Source organism: Aspergillus nidulans, chromosome IV, assembly GCF_000011425.1.
Source record: "Aspergillus nidulans FGSC A4 chromosome IV".
NCBI lineage: Eukaryota > Fungi > Ascomycota > Eurotiomycetes > Eurotiales > Aspergillaceae > Aspergillus > Aspergillus nidulans.
Genome location: NC_066260.1, coordinates 1968283 through 1986970, shown reverse-complemented (window position 1 = coordinate 1986970; position 18688 = coordinate 1968283). Strand labels below are relative to the sequence as shown.

The following is an 18688-nucleotide window of genomic DNA, read 5'->3' as shown; positions in this document are numbered from 1 at the left end:
GATCATGAGTGCATACGCAGAGGATTACTCAACTGGATCCATATATATATGAAATGGCTAGACGGCATTGATTGCAGGTTTCTTAACTGCATCAAATGTTTGGCGTACTACCGGGTTGTAAAATTGATGATGGGCTACGACACGAATAGACAGCCGCCGAGAACGAAAGTGCACGTGCAAGCTGAAGGTAGCCATATTTCTGGCATCACTCAAAGAGACGAGAATTATATTTAGAAAGAAAAGAATAGCAAAAGTAAAAAGAGTCGTTCTGACCGCTTCTTCGAAGCAATCTTATCGGTCTCATCCTTCGACAGCTGTTTGGCTACATTATAAAACGGCTCTAGTAATGCGGATACAGAACAGGAGTCTGATAAGGTATGGGAGCATCTGCCAGCATGTATTGAGCAGTCATACCATGAAGTCGACTGGTAAGATGCCTGCCCTTGTATTCCACCAGTCTCTGCCGCGCGTCAGTCCCACTACATAGATGCCGTCCACAACCAATGCTCAGATCATAACGCAAGACAATAGCATTGTAGGGATAACCCCAGCACAAGCAGCGCAGATGCATAGCCTCCTCAGACGAAAATGAGATCATTGAGATTATGGCAAAAGAGATGGGTATCACCTGCCTCAGCTCTGCATCGCGCAGGAGTTCAGACGCCGTTTCTGACGGTTCAGCAGCTATTGCTCAGCAGTTGGAGTCCTGAGTGAACACTTGTGTCGATATTGAAAGCAAGACTCTGCTGCGCAAGACTCAACAGCTGGTATGTGGCCGGGGTCTGATACTAAGAATCTTGTTGGCTGCATACAGCAGACCAGGTTGCGAGTTTGGCGTCGCTTATAATTGCTACCGGACTTTTCCACTGAGTACTTTACTTCCCCATACCTATATCCTTTAGCAAATGTTTGGTAGCGTGAGCTCTACTCACCGGCAATCGGTACACCATCGACTTTCGAACATTCCTAACATTCTAGTGGAGAGTACTGATGTGTCAAAGTCGATTACTTCCAGTTCCATCATCATTGGGGCCAGTTCGTTTCAGACTTCATGACTTGTTGGCGTGTTGTGGATAGTGTGGAAATTATCTCCAGCGCAATGACAACACACTCAGCTTCCATAGACCGCAAGTACACTCGGCCAGTCAATGGAGCAACTCGGTGTTCGCCCGAGCCGTTATAGCGATTAGTCAGGCCTTTACCGGAGGGCAAACCCTCCAACGGCACACGACACAATGGTGTTCCCCACCCCGATCTCATTTACGATATACGGAACTGCGACGAACACCGGCCTTTAGACTCAGGGTCAATGACGTCTTCCGAAAATCTTCCGGGCGAGCTCCGTGAATTAAGACAAGGAGATTTACTTCGTAATTTACTTTTGGCAGCCCATGTGGGCCACTCACTGCAGAATCCAGCTAGGGGCGTTTCAGGGAAGAACAGCGGTATCTGCACGTGACTTATACCACGTGATGGCAATCTCCGATCTTCCTTCCCCACTGGCCCACACTGCACTTTTTGGGATTCCCTATTGCGACGAGTGTGAGATGACCGGGATGAAGGAGTTGAGGGCTAACACTGGCGCACCGGAAGAACGGAAAAACTGTGAGCGCCAAGGGGTCACCCAATCTGCCTTGCTATAGCGAATGCGATAATATTCCCAAGTCATACGACGCCCTGGCAGCCTTGAAAGAGATCCTGAAGTCAACAGAGGGCGAACCACTCAACCTTGGAAGCCAGCCGACCGGTACCGCCGTTCCAACGGCGGAGAATGGAGATCAGTGTGTGGCCTCCATAATTGATCCATACTTTGACCGTTCTACGCTGACCACAATATGTCATGTATCCTTCCAGAAGGAAGTTTGCCTGAGTTGGCCGTCTGTCGCGGGCAAGCTGCATTCAAGCGACCGCTGCACATCGGCTGGCTCGTCATCAGCAGGATAACCGAGCGAACCGCGGTATTCGCCAGATTTTTAGAATCACTGGGACCGATGCTTTCACTGCTCTTATCATAAAGGAGGGTATTGGGTGGAAATGGTAGAGACCCGAACGGGTGTAGCCCAGAGGCCAGACAACGTGGCAGCCGGCGAGTCGAGCGGGAGTGTGAATTCAGTCCCGGATGGCCTGAAAGCTGGCAGCCTGGCACCCTCACATGGACTTGGGCTGGCATACCTGACCTACTCCAGAGTCCAGAGAATTCTTCTCTGACCGCACTGGGAGCGAGCCGTATAAGCGCCCCATCACCCATGGCCAAGAGGATACGTTGTCGAATCAGAACAAAGTGCGATTCATACGGGAGTCTGAGAGTCTTCCAGATGACTGATCCAGCAGTGGTGCTTGCTTCCGTATGGGCGCCTCACTTTGGTTCTGTATTCTGTCCGTACTCACCTGGCACTACACCGTACTTAGTAGTCTTAGTAGTACTTGGTTCTCTGCCGCTGTAACCCGCCCGGCAGCTGACTTTCCTTTCTGGTCACTGGTCGTTTCTCTCCTGGGCAAGGCTCAGGCTCTCTCAGGCTCTCTCAGGCTTCCACTCAGGCTCTCACAGTCTCACTTCGTACTAGCTTCCTACTCCAGCGTTTGGCTCTCACCCTCTCCTTTCCGTCTTTGCCCCAGGCGGTCTCTTTCGCTAGCGCTCTGATCTTCGCGATCATTATTGATCATGGATCACTGATCGTATTTCTTTTTTCCCTGTTCGAGCAACCCGCCTGCGCATCGCGCAGTCCAGACCTTCTTAACGTCATCCAATGATCCTCGACTGTACCTCTGCAATGTCCACCCGAATTTTCAGGCTCCTTCTGTACCTTTTTCTGTCGCAGGCCTTTCCATCTTGACGCCGTAGTCTGTTTGACTAACCCAGATCTGGTCGTAGCGGACTCTGCACCCACGATATCTATCGAGCTCTCCCTCCCCATCATCCTCGACTGAATTTCAATAATCTCATCTCCTGTCAGTCGCCTAGCTGTTGATCTTGTTTTCTCCCTCTTCTGTTACATCTCTCCTTCCCGCTCAGTTCCTATACATCCTCCTCGTTTCCTGCTCACATCTACACTACCCACCTAGTATCCGCCCCGTACTACTCTCATCTATCTTATCGGTTCTTTATCTCTATCGTCAATCTGCCTCTCACAGTCTGTCTCCCCACCCTACTGCCTCTCTCACTATGAGAATCCTACCTTGGAGGCGACTCGCATTTCATACTAACAAATACATCAGCCCCAGCATTTCCCCAACTGTTCTCGCTGACTGCAGTTTCATCCATCTATCCAAGAGACGAAGGAGCACAGCAGCATGTCAGCAGTCACCATGGCCGACGACGAACTCTTTACGAGGGCCATATCTGGATATCGGGACGCATTTTTGGAGCAACACTCCCACCTCTCGGAATCAGAGCGAAATCAACTTTGGAGTCAGCGCTTGAGTCAGTTTATGCCTACTACGACCGCGGTGTCACCAACCTCTCCCGCGTACCGACCAGTCTCGGGTTCCAGCATCCTTGGCCACGACACCTCTTCTGAGAAATCTGGGAAGCGGACACGACAGGAGACTCCTCGGACATTACCTGGTTCTGGCCCTCCTCCGACAAAGCGGCGAGTCACCGTACGTGCTCTACTCTGGTCCTCTCCTTCCGTCCCGCTGCATCTCTCGTCCCCACCCATGCTTGTTCCTGCTGCGCTACCTTTCTCACCTCTCCAATATTCATCCTCTACTCTCCCGCCAACAGTCCCTGGATTGACACTTGGCAGACTCCGGATCCTCCAGAGCGCGTTGTCCTGAAACGCGATCTCTCCCATGCATCCTCCCCGGCAGCTCCGGAAACGTCCTGGCAGCTTTCGAGAACAATGTCGCAGACGGACAACACACATCCAACCTCCGGTCCTGGATCCGCCTCCCAACCGCCAGCTATGGTTCGTTCGCAGAGTCAACAGGTTCCAGTATCGTACCAACATCCTACGGCGTCCATGGCCCAATATCGACACTCTCCTGGATACCATCGTCGCCACTTGCAGAACGTCAGCGAGTACTCACCGGCCGAGTTCACGAAGCAATATTTGGGCAGTTTTGAGGGTCAGTCGAGCGTATCTCCAAGTACTATGGCGTTTCCAGCGAGTCCTGTGCAGGTTGGGGGGTCAAATCCGGGTTCATTTGCCAGTCAGTTCTTTCAGGGGCAGATGAGCGGTAACGACTCTCTGACTACGGCACCCGCTCAATCCGTCCCTATGACCCGCAGCGGTACAACAGACTCTCTATGTGGAACTATGGGTATGATGCGCTTCGACTCGGCAGGACCGACTCTAGGCTCGGATTACCCCTTTACTGTTCCTTCAACTACCTTCCCTTCCTCCACACCTGTGAATGTCCCCCTCGCCAGCACCGTGTCTACAACTCCGCAAATGATCCCCCAAGCCCCATTCAACATGGTCGATCCATCAATATCTTTGCCATACTCTTGTTCTGCCCCTCCTGCTACCTCAATGAGCTTCCTCCCTCCCTCCCCAGTGAGCGAGGTAAAAGCTTCGGCGCCTACAGAGGGGGACGCCGCGTCAAATACGCCTTCTTCTAGGGCTGCTCGAAGGGCACAGGAGCAGATTGTGCATAGCGCAAGGCCTATTGCTCCCAAGACAGAGACACTCAAGGCCACGCCGCCGAAAGTGGCAGAGCATAAGATGATCCGTATATCATCGTCTGACGGCACTTCCAAAGAGGTCGCTGCCATTCCCAAAGCCTCAATCCAGCGTCCACCTAGGCAAAAAACATACTGCACCATGTGTAACGACCAGCCCGACGGCTTTCACGGAGAACATGAGCTTCGTCGTCACATTGAGCGTGTTCATGCCGTCGTACGAAAAGTCTGGGTGTGCGTTGATATCTCTCCTGACAAAAAGTTCCTTGCAAACTGCAAGGCTTGTCGGAACGGAAAGCGGTACGGAGCCAACTACAATGCTGCTGCTCACCTTCGTCGTACCCATTTCAACCCATGCCAACGTGGCCGCGGTGGGCGCGGAAAAGACAGTGAGAAACGTGGTGGCAAAGGGGGTGGCACTCATCCACCTATGGACATCTTGAAGCATTGGATGGTCCAGAAAGAGGAGATTGTTGTTGAAAATGCACAGATGTATCCTCTCGATGCGGACGGACTAGTTGATGATATTGTGCCTGTTCCAACCAATCCGCTAGACGACACTTCATTCGAATCGCTAGCCTCTGAGGACTTGTCTTCACAGGGCACGGAAGCAACCGGCATGAACAGTTACGATTCATTTACTTCATTTCCTACGACGAATTCGTATCCGTCGTTTGAGAACACCTGCTACCTCGATTCTCAACCTCTAGTTCCTGAAGTAACCTCGTACGTCTGATGCCTCTATTCTAGGAATGTTCGATGATTTCCCGATCTATATTCGCACCTTGTGTTTACCAAGTACGTCGTCGGAGTTGGTGCTTATGCCTTTTCGCCTTTAAGCATGCTTTCTCCTTACTTTATCTTTCATCTTCACTTTTTTTCTCGTCTCATAATTCCACAAGCTTGTGGAACTTGTTTTCTTATTCACTTTTATTTTCACATTCTCTTTTTTTTTTATCTATTTACGGGCAACTGGTTTCCGACTTTTACCTCATTGGGGGCTTACAGGTCGAATCGCGACCTCGTAATCCCCCTCAAAGAGGGATACGACATAATGTGTGATGATGAGCAGCGAAGCAGTCCACGAGACTATACATCCAGAATATACTGATTCGGCGAGCACGCCTAAGAACAACAACTCAACTAAACCCAGACCGCATCAACGGTGGGAAAACAAGATGAGCTACTAATTTTCCCAATGCACCACTGCAGGGACTTTGGTAACCTCCAATCTTCACTACACTACTATACTAGCTGCAGGCAAGCTTGTCCTGTAGGCTACATCTATTACTAAGCGCGCAGGAACTGAACTGAAACTCGGTGAGATAACGAGCAAGGGCAGTAGCAAGCCAGCAGAGTTGGTTGACTTGATCAACTTGAGTCCTCATTATCGACATGTGCAATGCGCATTCATTGCGGCATTCCTGGTTCCCAGGTGCCTAGCAGGAACTGACGACTGCTAGCTCGCTATCATCCCCTCGTTTCTTTGAGCCACGCAAGCAGTCGGGCTATGCTGCTGAGCAGCCAGTCTGAATTATTTTTATTATAGATCAAACATGCGCGTATGTGGCGCAGTTGAGCTGGGCGTAGGACTTGTGGACTGTTGTGGCTGAGACCCGGGCTGTATAACGTTGTACTTTGTATGACTTGTAACTATTAACTTTTACGAAACACTTAATCGAACTTTCTACCTCGTAGCAAAGTCGCCTATGTAGGAGGAAAGAAGACTGCGCATGTGGTAGCAATTGCAATGTTTAGCGTGTGTTCCTTTAGATTTTCGCTTCTCTTTCGTTGGACTCACTATTGGTCCTTGTCCGGATTTAACCCTCTACCATTCCCTATACCACATTTGTCGAAAGAGATACTCTGCTTAGGAATACATGTGGTCTGCGATATCTAGAAGTAACCAATAGCGTTCATGTTACGCAAATATATGTGCTGCACTCACTGGAGAACACCCTCATAAAATACAGAATGTAACGCAGTTAGGCTTTAGAAAAAGAACTTCTAAAGTTCTCTTTCCCCTTAATCAGATAGTTGCAGACGACCCTTCCATCATCTACGGTTATATGGTTATTTGATATTGTGCCAAGGTGTCTAGTCGTAAAACGGCTTATACCTTCCCATAATTAATAAGCGGTTTATACCGTGTTATGCTCTCACCAGGTGACTCTTATCGCCGGGCGGTAAACCGGCACTACACCGCCACCGCACCACCCCATGGCAGAACCTTGGAATGGCGTTCATACTCCATTCAAACGAGTCCCAGCCTTTGAGCAAAACGGTAAAGGTGCCGCCGCAACGAACCGAACAATAATAGCATCGCTTGCTATTTTTGATTAATATATCTTCTCTTCGCGCCCAATTTTCTGGTTGAAACTCTAACCTTACCTCGTCTCATCTCGCTATTTCCTACGTACACTCCTCCTCACCAACCCCTCCCGATCGCTCAGCCTCCGTCGCTCTCAGCTTGCCTTCTAGGCTCTGCTCACTCACTAAAACTTGGCATTTCTTAGGTACGAGAATCCCAGGTGATCATTGGTCCTCTGTTAGTGCTCATCCCCATATGTCGAGAGCCGTCGTCATCTGCTTTTTTCGTCTTCGTCGATATCGAATCTTGACTGACTCCGTGTACAAGTTACTGTACCTTGAACTTCCTTTTCCCGCCGCACAATCATGTCCGCCAGAGACTACTATAACCAGGGACCGCCTCACCCTCAGCATGCGTAAGCGACCGTCCATCTCCGCTTTTGATTCCGCACTCGATATTGGGAGTTCTATCTGCTCTTGCGCTGCGCGACCGCGCAGTTCAAGTCAGGTTGGGTTGAAGCCGGAATCTGTCTTCATATTAAACTGTACGATAGCTGACTCAGTTCGTTCATTTAGCTACCAGGGCGGCTACCCGCCGCAGGGTCACTACCAGCAGCCGCAACAGCCCTACTACCCTCCTCAAGGCTATCAGCAACCGTATCCGCAAGGGCCCCCACCGGTATGTTACCTTATCTCGGTTGCATTTCATGATGTTGTAAACGGAAAAAGGGCTGACCGAATTCTTTTCCCGCACAGCCACAAATGGTGTACCAGCAGCAACCTCCCCGGCAAAAGAAGGATCGCGGGTGTCTAGGTGCTTGGTGAGCCAGCTCCTCCAGTTACCCTTTGTCTTCGCATCGCTATTCTGCTGCTAACCGTCGCTTCTTTAGTTTGGCAACGCTCTGCTGCTGCTTCCTCTGTGAGGAAACCTGCGAATGCTGCTTTGACTGCATTGAGTGCTGCGAGATGTGTTAAATGAATTGATTGATACGACCCCAACGAGACGCGACGAGACGAGACTTCAGCATATTTTACTACCCGTTCCCTGCCGGCTATCTGTCGCACTTCCGCCGTACTAGACTACTCGACTGGATACGTGCCTTACCTTCTGAAACGCTCAGCGTTTTCTGTCTCAATCTCCTCACCTGATAAGAAAGACTGGCTCCGTTGAATGTCTCACATTGAGGTTCCTGACCTCATTCTATGGAGCTATGTCATAATGCTCTGATCTTCTGGGATACTGATTACTGATTACTGGATTTTGGATACCCGGATACCCGGATACTCGGATACTCGGATGCTCGGTTGAATGCGCTTACTTACTCGTTATATACCTCTGTCGCGTCGCGTCGCCTTCTATACTCTCTAATGCCGCTGATGGATTGAATTTGGGTGGATCTGGGGGACTGTATATTGCTTTCACTTTTGTGTTGCTCTGGTTTCAATACACCTTTCATCATGTTTGCGTGTTTTTTTCTCTCTTACTATCGCTGTAGAAGGACCATTAAACTCCGACATCGCCGCCTCCGGCTCCCGAGTCATCTGAACAAATTTGCACCTCGTCAGTTTAAATCACGTCCGGTCTGGACGGATCAGAGATCTAGAGTTGTAGGTAACTCAGGTACAGAGTGCACCAGAAATGGTTAGGTTTGCTTGGATTGACATGATTTAAGCGGTAGTCTACTCTCAAGCTGTGGTGGAAACGTCAAGACATGGGAAGAGCTGCAGCACGATGGCTACTATCTACCAGAACCACAGCGTAGGATGCGCTCTGTCGGTGCAGGATCAGCTACAGCAGGATAAGCCAAACATAGACAGCACTAGATAGTATGAGACTAATAAACCATAACCTCCTGAAAATATCCTGTGTATGATAGGAGATATAATCTACCGTGAAGTAACATATGAGATGACGATAGTTAACACTCAGTTTAGCCCATGCTCTAGTAGACGTCATCACGCAGCCTTGCTGATTCTCTTCGCTCCCCTCTTACTGCTTTTTCACCTGTTGCGACTTCTTTTTCGGTACACGAACCAGCCAATAAAGGAAAACAGCCGCAAATGCATTGAAGACGATGTAGACGAACAGAATCCCAACATTGCGCCAGTTATCATCAGGGTTGATACTCAGCGACGCCAAGAATTGATTCGTTGAGGAGATACTGCAGAGCCGGCAGTCACCATTAGGAGCATCACTAAGAAGTTTCGCATGGATTCCTTCGGCATAGGGTCCGAGATACGATGTGCAGTTTTGCCCGTCTGGAGGTGGGATTTTGAGTATCTCAATGTCGGAACATTCCACTTCAGCTCCTGAGAGGCCGGTGGATAATACCGATGATACTAGGTAGGTAAACGGTGAAACGCGATACATGAAGATCCAGAATCTAGGCATTTGTTGGGGAGTTGCAAGTACACTGAGCTGTTAGCAATGAGCGATGGCATCAAGAAAGATCTCTTACCCGTTGAAAATGAGACATAACGAGAACAGCAACTGGGCGATGTTGCTACCCGTATCCGGATGCTCGATCCCAGCAATGACCATGGAGCTGAAGGTTGACGTGAACATCATGAAAATTAAAATTAGCAGAAACATCGTGCCTCCTCTCTCGACCGTTTCGCCAGGACCGGCGTTGCGATAGAGCCCAATGGGATAGTACCAGCAGAAGTATGCTGGTACTGCCATCAAGATGTTCCAAGGAAGCTCTACACAGATACTGGCCATCATGAAAGCTTTCCACGAATACGCCTTGGATGGTCTCTCCCGCACCTCATACAACGCACGCTGTGTGACAAAGTACGGCATCATCTGTTGAACGAGGTTGGGAAAGATAACAAGTAACATGAAGATGGCAAACATTTGGTTCTGCATTCCCTGGAGACTTAGCGGCTCTCTCCAAAATGTAAATCCAATGAAAATAGGCTACATCATTAGTTTCCTTTCACGTTCAAAGCATAGAAGGGAACATACCGGAATCACACACATGGTGGCCTTCGAATAAATATAGGATGGACTGCGCCAGTACTGCTGAAACATTCGCTTTAGGCAAATGAGAAACTGTGACCAGAGCGGCATTGCGAACTCTCCATACTCAGGAGTTCTCGGAGGCTCTGGCTTTTGTAAGAGCTCGGCCTTCATCCGTGCTAGTTCTGCGCGCACTTGCTCGCGTTCAGGGCTTTGGTTCCACACTTCAGACCAGTCCCTGTCTGCATGAGAGCCTGGCGCCGCACCAATAACCTCCAACATCCATTCGGCGGGATTGGCATTCTTTGGGCAAGGAGTGGAACCTTTCTTCTCAAAATACTCGATCAGAGTCCCCATGTTCTCACCTAGCTCACCAAAGTATATGGTCTTTCCACCTTTGGCCAGGAATAGGAGCCGATCGAATTGCTGCATCAGGATAGCGGACGGCTGGTGAATTGTGCATAAGATTGCCTGACCATGATCGGCGAGCTTCCTCATTAGCGAGCAAATAGACCATGCTGTCTGACTGTCCAGACCAGACGTTGGCTCATCAAAGAAAAGAAGAAGATCAGGTTTGGCTGCGAGTTCCACTCCAATAGTAAGGCGCTTCCTTTGCTCTACGTTCAAGCCTTCCCCTAGGATACCAACCACAGCCTCTGCATACTCTTCCATGCCTAGCATCTTGATGACTTCTTCCACATAAGCCAGTTTTTCCTTTCGTGGAATGCTGGCTGGCTGACGGAGCATCGCGCTGAAGATTAGCGCCTCACGGACAGTGCTGGTCTCCAGATGCAGGTCTTGTTGCTGGACGTAGCCCGTCTTGCGCTGGAACGAGTCATCCCGTAAGCGTCCGTCCACCAGCATCTCTCCGGTAATCACACCCATCGTCACGCGATCCGCTAGAACATCCAATAAAGAGGTCTTACCAGCTCCAGTGACTCCCATCAAGGCTGTCAGAGTCCCCGGCTTCACCCAACCATCAATATGATCAAGGATACGCCGATTTTCACCTTTAATCTTGATGTCGTAGCACACATCCTGCCAGTGGAAGATCGCAGTTTGTTTCGAGATTGCTCCGACATGATCGTCACTCTTCTCACCAACCAGCTGAGGCTTCTCCACTGTTTTTGCATCCTCTTCGTCACGTCGAACTTCCTTGGCGAAAGCCGGAATCTTGCCCCTTGGGAAGACAAGAATCTCTCCCTTCGAAGGCTTGGCCCGGACCAACTCACTGCAGATGATATAGGCTGCCAAGAAGAAGAACATGAAGGCCAGGAGAACTCCATAGTTTCTCCACAAATGGGACCTGTAATACTGGAATGAAGTATTCAAGTATGTGTCACCGTCGATGTAGTCTTGTCCAGCTACAGCTCCACGCCCAGAACAAATCTTCGATGACAGAGGAACGTCAGCATATCCCGGCCCGTCCGGAACATACATTGCACAATCAAATCTCCGGCCGCTAAACTCATTGACCATAAGGGACTCAAAAGCATACTGAGAAAAGTTAGCAACATACGTAGCGCGTTGTGAAGAATACCTACACCAATGGGGTTGAGGTAGTTGAGCCATCTGAACCAGGGATGCATATTGCGCACAGGTATTGTGAACCCGGTATAAATAACGAGGATCAACATGAATATCGATGAGGGAACCATTGCTTGTGCCATAGACCGAGAAATTGCACCAATCCAGCGAAAAATGTTGGACATTGTCAGTGTCGTGGTGAATGAAAATAGGTAGAAGACGAAGAAATGGCCTGCTGTGCGTCGAAGATTCGTCATGAAGTAAAGTATAATGTTGAAAACGATCGACACGAGTACCTTAGCTGGCAAGTCGACAATCATTGAGCTGATCGCTTCTGCGGACGGATGATACAGCGCATACTTGTAGTGTTTTTCCACGATTGGCCGCTGCTGCCAGAGAGTCAATATTTCCAATGCACTGGAGAATGCGTTGAGCAAAATAGCGAAGAATAGCAAGGCCCCACGCGAGAAGAATTTCTCGGTCGTGCCATTCATGTTGTAAAAGATACTTGAGATGATCAACGCCATGATACTGTTGCCGATAGTGGTAGCAAGGGTCATACTCATATCACCCTTTAGACGAAGAAAGCCTCTCGACAAGCACAGACGGATCTGCATTGGGTAGGAGAGTGTGTAAGGTGAAGCAGCACGGGTGCCCTTGGCCTTTTCTGCTGCTCGAGAACGAGTGAATTCCTCGTACTTGCTGCCGCCAAGGGGATGTTCGTTCTGAAAAGCTTCAATTTCCTCAAGCAACCTCTTGCGCTCCGCGCTTTGCTTCCATCGTTCCGCAAACTCATCTGGTGTCCGGGGAACGAGATTCTCGAAACCCTTTCGCACAAGGCGCTCGGTGGGACTAGTCAGGGATGTCAGAAAGTCGCCAGTGGTCTGCCTGTCAGGGCATTCGAAACCCATCTCGACGAAAAATCGTCTAGCATCAGAAGCACTCCCAAAGTATATCTGCCGGCCTTCGTACAGGACAATTGCTTTATCGAACACATCGTAAATTGCCTGACTCGCCTGGTAAATGGCTACAATAGCTGTGGAGCCAGTATATTCCGTGGAAAGACGTAGGTTTCGAACAAATTCCTTTCCAGAGTTAGAGACAGTAGAGAACAGCCCGGAGTCCACTTACAAGAGCGGTTGAGCTGTCAAGACCTCTGGTCGAATTATCCCAGCACTGTAATGGGCAGCCACAAAGGATCGTTTCTGCAATACTGACTCGTTTCCTTTCTCCTCCAGATACGCCTCGTATGAATTCGTTCCCAATCAACGTATTCATCGTATGACTCAGTCCCAGCATCGCCATGGTAACGTCGCGCATGTGGTGAGCATACTGGTCTCGGGTTACACCAGGAAAACGGTTAGCCGGGGTACGAGCCTGTGCGGCAAAGAGCAGGGTCTCGCCAGCGGTGAGATTGGGAAAGTGAATCTCGGTTTCAGCCTGGTAGATCACCTCCCCGCGGAATCGACTGTGCATCTCGTCCCACGAAATTCCTTGATATTGTATATCCGTCCCGTCGTCGAGCCAGAGGCCGTGAGTTTCTCCGGCGATCGTTTTGAGAAACGTAGAACACCCACTAAATGACGAAAAAGATGTAAGCAACATTGGGAAAATTGAGCAGGAGCGAGTACTGTGTTACCTTCCGGGTCGCCCAAGGACCACCAGCATCTCACCACTCCGAACAAAGCCTTCAAAGTCGCGCAAGATGTCAATGCGGACCCTATCTACGAAACCAAGCTTCCGACGAATCCATCCAAACCCCTTGAGCCACATATTGGCAACATCCATCTGGTAATCGGCGGCAGTCCCATAGCCAAAGGCACTTAGATTGCGAAATGAGACTCCCGCAGTGCGGCGGGGGTAACGGTCTGGGTCGCGATTGGCAACGGAGAGGAAGTTCTTTGTCCATTTGCGAGCATTAAATTGGCCAGAATTAGGATCAAGCTCGGGGTCGCTGGAGGAGTCGAGGAAGGTGTTTGTGCCGTCAACAGCGCCGCTTTTCTGTGAGAGACGGGATAAATTCCGCGCGAGTGCAGTGATCTTCAGCTCGCTTTCTTGATCGATATCTTTTCTGTCACGGTCGATATCTTTCTCGGAACTGGCACACGTGATATCGGAACTCTCTGCTTTTTCTTTTGCTGTGCTTGGTGCGCCGTTGTCATCTGTTATCCTGCTGACGGTCTCTGAGGGCTGCTGCACCGCACCAGGAGGGGCAACGTCCCCAGAGGGCGCTGGAGGCGAGGGCTGAGAAGACATCACGCAAGGTCAGACAATCAGGATATCACATAGTCTGGCAAATAGAGGCAGGGGGTGAGAAGTAAAATGGCGGAAGTCGTTAGGGAAAGACCGAAGGTTAAGTAGCGAGAGTCGACAGCCAACCCACGGGCCATCAAGAAGAGAAAGAGGACCGCCGGGACAAAGTCAAATAAGATCTGAGAACGGATCCCGGAAAGGCAGCATCCGAGCAAGAGAACAAGTGACTCACAAACAGGGACAGGGACCCAAGAGCAGCCGGCCCGATGGGTGGTGCAGTTCAGGGCCTCCCAGGCAGGAGGAATGACAATCCAGTTGCATGTTTTCGACTGGCCAATACAAGTAGATAATTGACTTCTAAATATTATAAGAAAAATTCCGATAGGAAACTAAAATTGCACACTGCAGCCTGTACTCCGAACTAGTCGGCAGCATTAAGTTCTTACATTGGGTCTGCCCCGTACCCAGTAGTGACTCCAAACTGGGTCGGGCTATCGAGAATCCGGGGCTGACAGGTGTGGACCTTGATCTCAGTGGAGCGGTTATCACTCAACCAGGAGGATACATCCAGCTGATGTTAGCACTTCCGACTTCAGAAAGGCGGTGTTGCCCCGACGAGCTGAACGAAAATAATTATAATAGTAATATCAGTGTTTGACAGAACGGTGTCCTCAGCTTCCCGACCGGAGTCCGAGATCGAATCGTTTTTCGTATTTTCGTATTCATTAGGCAGTGACCCCACAAGGCCGACCCGAGTCTAACCTCTTTAGGATAATGCAAACAGTTATGCAAATCACAATCTCGCTGATAAGAGGCATGGTTGGGACCGGGAACCAGGGTCCGACTGGGATGTTCACATGGGTCCCAAGCCCTTGCTACATTAATCTGAGATTAGCATCAGGTATATTTCATGAGCATATGTGGAGTATATGTGAAGCATATACAATCGCTGACAATTGGCAAAGAGACTATTAATCTGACGTGAGCCACCTGGATTTCAGTTTGACCTGAGGTCTCGGAGGTTTTCCCGCTTCGCAGCAGGCTAGGGCCAATAAAAGTTCTTGAGAAGGTGTCCACTAGTATAACACAGTACGGCGCATAGGGAACATAGGGAGCTATCAACCTATCGGTTCGCACATCAGACTAGCTTACATCGCCAGCCTACATCTCCAGCCTTGGCCCGCGATAATGGCCTCTCGCGTAAGCGAACCAATTCGCCACTCCTATAATAAGCATCACGACCAACACAACCGACGCATAATCTGAGGATATAATCAGCAGCCGCGATTGTTCTGGATTATATGGGGCAGCTTACTCATATTTCCTCCCGTGACCGGAAGGGCTGCGGGAAAGCAGAAGAACACAGTCAATATGACTGCCCAGATAATGCAAACCACGTTGCAGATATATCCCACCACATTTGGGACCCTGAATGGTCGACTTTCAGGGAGGAAGTGACTTGACCGGCGGCGAAGGATCACGAGAAGGGCGGGGATGGCAAAGGAGACTTGCGCGACAATCACGGTAGTGCTGATGAAGGAATTGAAGGCTATATTCACTGTTAACTTACACGATTTCTGGGACAGTAGGTTGTGAGAGACTGGCGTACCTGTTGAGGAGCATATGTAGACAATCCCGACGAGGAAGACAAGTATTCCATCGAGCACAAGCGCATTAACGGGCACACCGAGGGAATGGTGGACGGGTGAGAGTTTCTTTGAGAAGAAGAGGGCGTCATCACGAGCAAAGGACCAGGTAAGTCTCGAAGCTGTCTGGTGCACAGCGTTAAATGCAACACATGAGATGACAAATAGGCAAGCCATGAACACAGTTGCGGCGGCTGGGGAATGAGTGGCCTTTTCCCAGATGAAGAAGATAGGGAACCTGGATTGGCCGCCAATTAGGAACTTTCTGGGAGGTATATGGGCAAGAGGTCGACTGCATACTCACCCAGTGTTGGTGGACAACGACTCTGCAACGTCGCGGTAGCTATAGCTGATCGCGATAGCAAAGGGGAAAGCAGTCAGAAACCCTACAATGACGGTGGCCAGCACCGCCTTTGGTACGACGCGTTCGGGGTCAAGACACTCCTCTGCAAGATGGAGCGTGGCATCAATGCCGGACAGCATGAACTGGGGCGTTGACAAGCCGGTTAAGAAGGATATGCCGTCTGACCAACCGGATCCATTCGTCATTATCGCCCATATTTCCTTCGAGTCAACGTGGACTTCCGAGCGAGCTGGACAAGCAACAGTAATGACAATAAACGTGGAAATGGAAAGGACAACTGGAGCAAGAGCATAGCTGTTAGCGGCGACGAATCGAGCCGTCCTTGGAGGGCAGGAACTCACATCCAATATTGTATATCCAGAGCGTCTTGTTGGCTAGGTACATATTGTATACTACGACGAGTATATTGAATAGCTGATAGACAAGAAAGTAATGCCACGACGCGGGCTGATATGCGGGCTGCCAGCGAATAATGATCGCCATCAGAGCGTTCGTCCCTGACAGTCCAATGGACGCACCCAGGCATATCCAAGAGAATATGGCCGCAAGGCCGCTGAAGTACGACAGTCCTCGACTCCATCGGCGAGAGGCCAAGATGGATGTGAAGTGGTATTGCCCACCAGCGGTAGGATAGACGCTGGCAAGTTCAGCGAGCGTCACGCCCGTGCAGAGCATGGCAAAGGTGACGACGATGATGCCATAAAGCAAAGACAAGGCACCGCCTGACTGGATAGCGATGGCAAAACTAGCAGCAATAGCAACCCAGCTGTTCGAGATGTTGTAACCCACGGCGATGATGCTCAGGATGTTGAACTTGCGCTTCATGGGCATCTCCAGCTGGTCTGCTATACCCACCTCGCCCTTCACCAATTCAACATCTGGAATGGATGTTGCTCCATAGTCGGCTTTGGATGCTGATGACTTGGTTTCTTGGACTGTGTCCATGACCGTTGTTGTATTCCGAACCGATCAACAATGAGGTATCAACCACGGTAGGGACCAGCGTCCACCATAAGCGAACTGGGACGGACGGCTATAAAGAAGCAAGAACAAAGACATCCGCTGGTTGTCGGAACAGTTACATAATGGTTGGGGTTGCTGACCATATTGATAGAGAGATACGTGATAAGTGATATCGGAACCGCTGCTGAATTCCGAGCTGCGCTTCCCAAACCCTATCTCAATCTCACAACGATCATTTCGTATCAAAGCCATCTTGTCATCACTAGCGGAAATAGACCCGGTATATGCGTCATTCTCGGCTGAGGATCTGCTTGAAATGCGGGGGACGGCACTAGGTTCTTTAACGGGCGATATTGTTTTTGGGTCACAGGCCGAATTGCGGGGAACGCTAGCCTTGAACTGCGGAGGGAATCCGCGATATCAGACAATAGTGACTGATACCAGAAATAGCTCACCAAGATTGATAGAGTTAGTTGACTGCTCAGAAGCTTGACTGCCCTGAAGGACCACCAGTCAACTTTCAAGCTCCCAGCTAATCCTTAGCATTGGCACCGAACGTGGTCGGTGCCAGAAACCGTAGACAAAGCTTCGGGTCCATGCATAATACTTACTCTCTAGAATAAGCTGCTATCGAGGTAACTGAGAGTCAGCAGGAGAAAGCTCTGATGAGGTTGGTCAGATATATGGAAATCAGCAGCGATGAAGTCATTCGAGAACCTCGCATTTCCTTGGTCGAAAGCCGCCTTCACATGCTAGTCTGTTGAAGACGGATCCAATGTCGAGAAGACAGCGAGAGCCGTGCTGTTCTGTATAGATGCCGTGATCTGTATATTGGCAATAAACCACTGCGCGTATTGAGAAAGATGCAAATCGAATCCGAGGTCTGCTTTGTTGATGCGCTGTGACAGCGTGAAGGCACCATCCAGTTTTTCTCAGTCCATGGGAAGTTCTAATGTATCCAGTATTGCGGTTGCAAACATGCTTGCTTGGTACTCTCCAGCACTACCCGGGACAATGTGCCGAAGCGGCGAGGGTCGCTCATTCACCAGAATAGGAAGGAGCGAAAGACCTCCAGGACCGCCGGCTTCGGTTTCGCCTGCTCTTTCGCCCACCAACCGAGGCTTAATAGTGCTTGTTAATTGTTTGTTGTGCTGAGTGCTTTAGTGTCATTATGAAATGGCGATTCTGGCCTTACTCGCCGATAACACCGACCCGTTGATCAGTAACATCGACATCACGAGTCGCTCCAAGCTAGATCGCTGCTTCATCTGCACACACTCCATCGCAGGTCTGAGCTGGACCTAGTCATCACTGTAAAGGCCGTCTTCGAGTACTGTCGTCAATATACAGGGCAATATACCCGTAAATTGAACATGTAGCGTGGCAGGGCTCGAGTGAGAAATCGATATCCGGCCATGACCCGGTAGTCTTATATACAAACGCAAACACATAGCCCTGATAACTAGAGTAGCTATTACTTAGGCTAGTAAACAATAAGTATAAAGATTGTAAATTATTCCATACAGCTGGAAGCAATCGGTTCAATCGGCCAGTTTTTTGCCGTTAAGTGTCTAGGGAAACTTTCCGGATATATAAAATGCAGCAGAGAGCGGCTACCTTGCATTCTCACAATCGTCGACTACTCGTCTGGATGTTCGGCTGACTCGTATCATTCTTCCAAGGCTGGACGTGAACATCTTGATGAGGGGAAGGTCACTTGGCTTATCTCCAGGGCGACTCCGACTCACCCAGAGACTAGAACTAGAGATCGTCGAGTTTGGCGTTTGTACTAGCCTGACTCGTTGTGCCTGCAAGTGGAAGGAAATCTGCTTGTAGCTCAAGGCTTAAAAAGCAACTACAGCGAGTAGAAAATGGACTGAACACCCTACATCTCCAGGTATATGTGTTGGAGAGCAGGATCGTCGAGCCCCTCGTCTAGGTCCCTCTCAGATAGAAGGTTACTTCCCGCCCCCAAACTCAGGCCAGGCATGTTTGATCAGCGTCCTCTGAAAACGTAGACGGTTCTGGATGTCTCCAGC

General features: G+C 49.9%; 4 protein-coding genes across 4 annotated transcripts, besides 1 other annotated feature; 1 reads left to right on the top strand and 3 right to left on the bottom strand.

The window, feature by feature from the left end:
- Positions 1-18688: part of a sequence feature (contig 1.129 1..627835(1)) that runs on past both edges of the window.
- On the top strand, positions 3307-5756 carry ANIA_07583 (uncharacterized protein; the record flags this gene model as incomplete). The annotated part of the gene is made up of 2 exons (XM_675760.2): positions 3307-3600; positions 3747-5756. The coding sequence occupies 2 exons, from the start codon at positions 3307-3309 to the stop codon at positions 5358-5360; spliced, it is 1908 nt and encodes a 635-aa protein (XP_680852.1). The 3' UTR covers positions 5361-5756.
- ANIA_07582 (uncharacterized protein) lies at positions 6175-7302 on the bottom strand (the record flags this gene model as incomplete). The annotated part of the gene is made up of 6 exons (XM_675759.1): positions 6175-6277; positions 6316-6351; positions 6426-6520; positions 6874-6953; positions 7045-7119; positions 7272-7302. The coding sequence occupies 6 exons, from the start codon at positions 7300-7302 to the stop codon at positions 6175-6177; spliced, it is 420 nt and encodes a 139-aa protein (XP_680851.1).
- ANIA_10949 (pleiotropic drug resistance family ABC transporter) lies at positions 8737-13679 on the bottom strand (the record flags this gene model as incomplete). Its single annotated transcript, XM_050612025.1, has 6 exons — positions 8737-9348; positions 9394-9854; positions 9903-11393; positions 11441-12508; positions 12555-12999; positions 13063-13679. 6 exons carry the CDS (start codon positions 13677-13679, stop codon positions 8925-8927), a joined length of 4506 nt encoding a protein of 1501 aa, XP_050467986.1. The 3' UTR covers positions 8737-8924.
- On the bottom strand, positions 14838-16631 carry ANIA_10972 (putative choline transport protein; the record flags this gene model as incomplete). Its single annotated transcript, XM_050612024.1, has 5 exons — positions 14838-14938; positions 14992-15225; positions 15286-15560; positions 15627-15963; positions 16028-16631. The coding sequence occupies 5 exons, from the start codon at positions 16629-16631 to the stop codon at positions 14838-14840; spliced, it is 1551 nt and encodes a 516-aa protein (XP_050467985.1).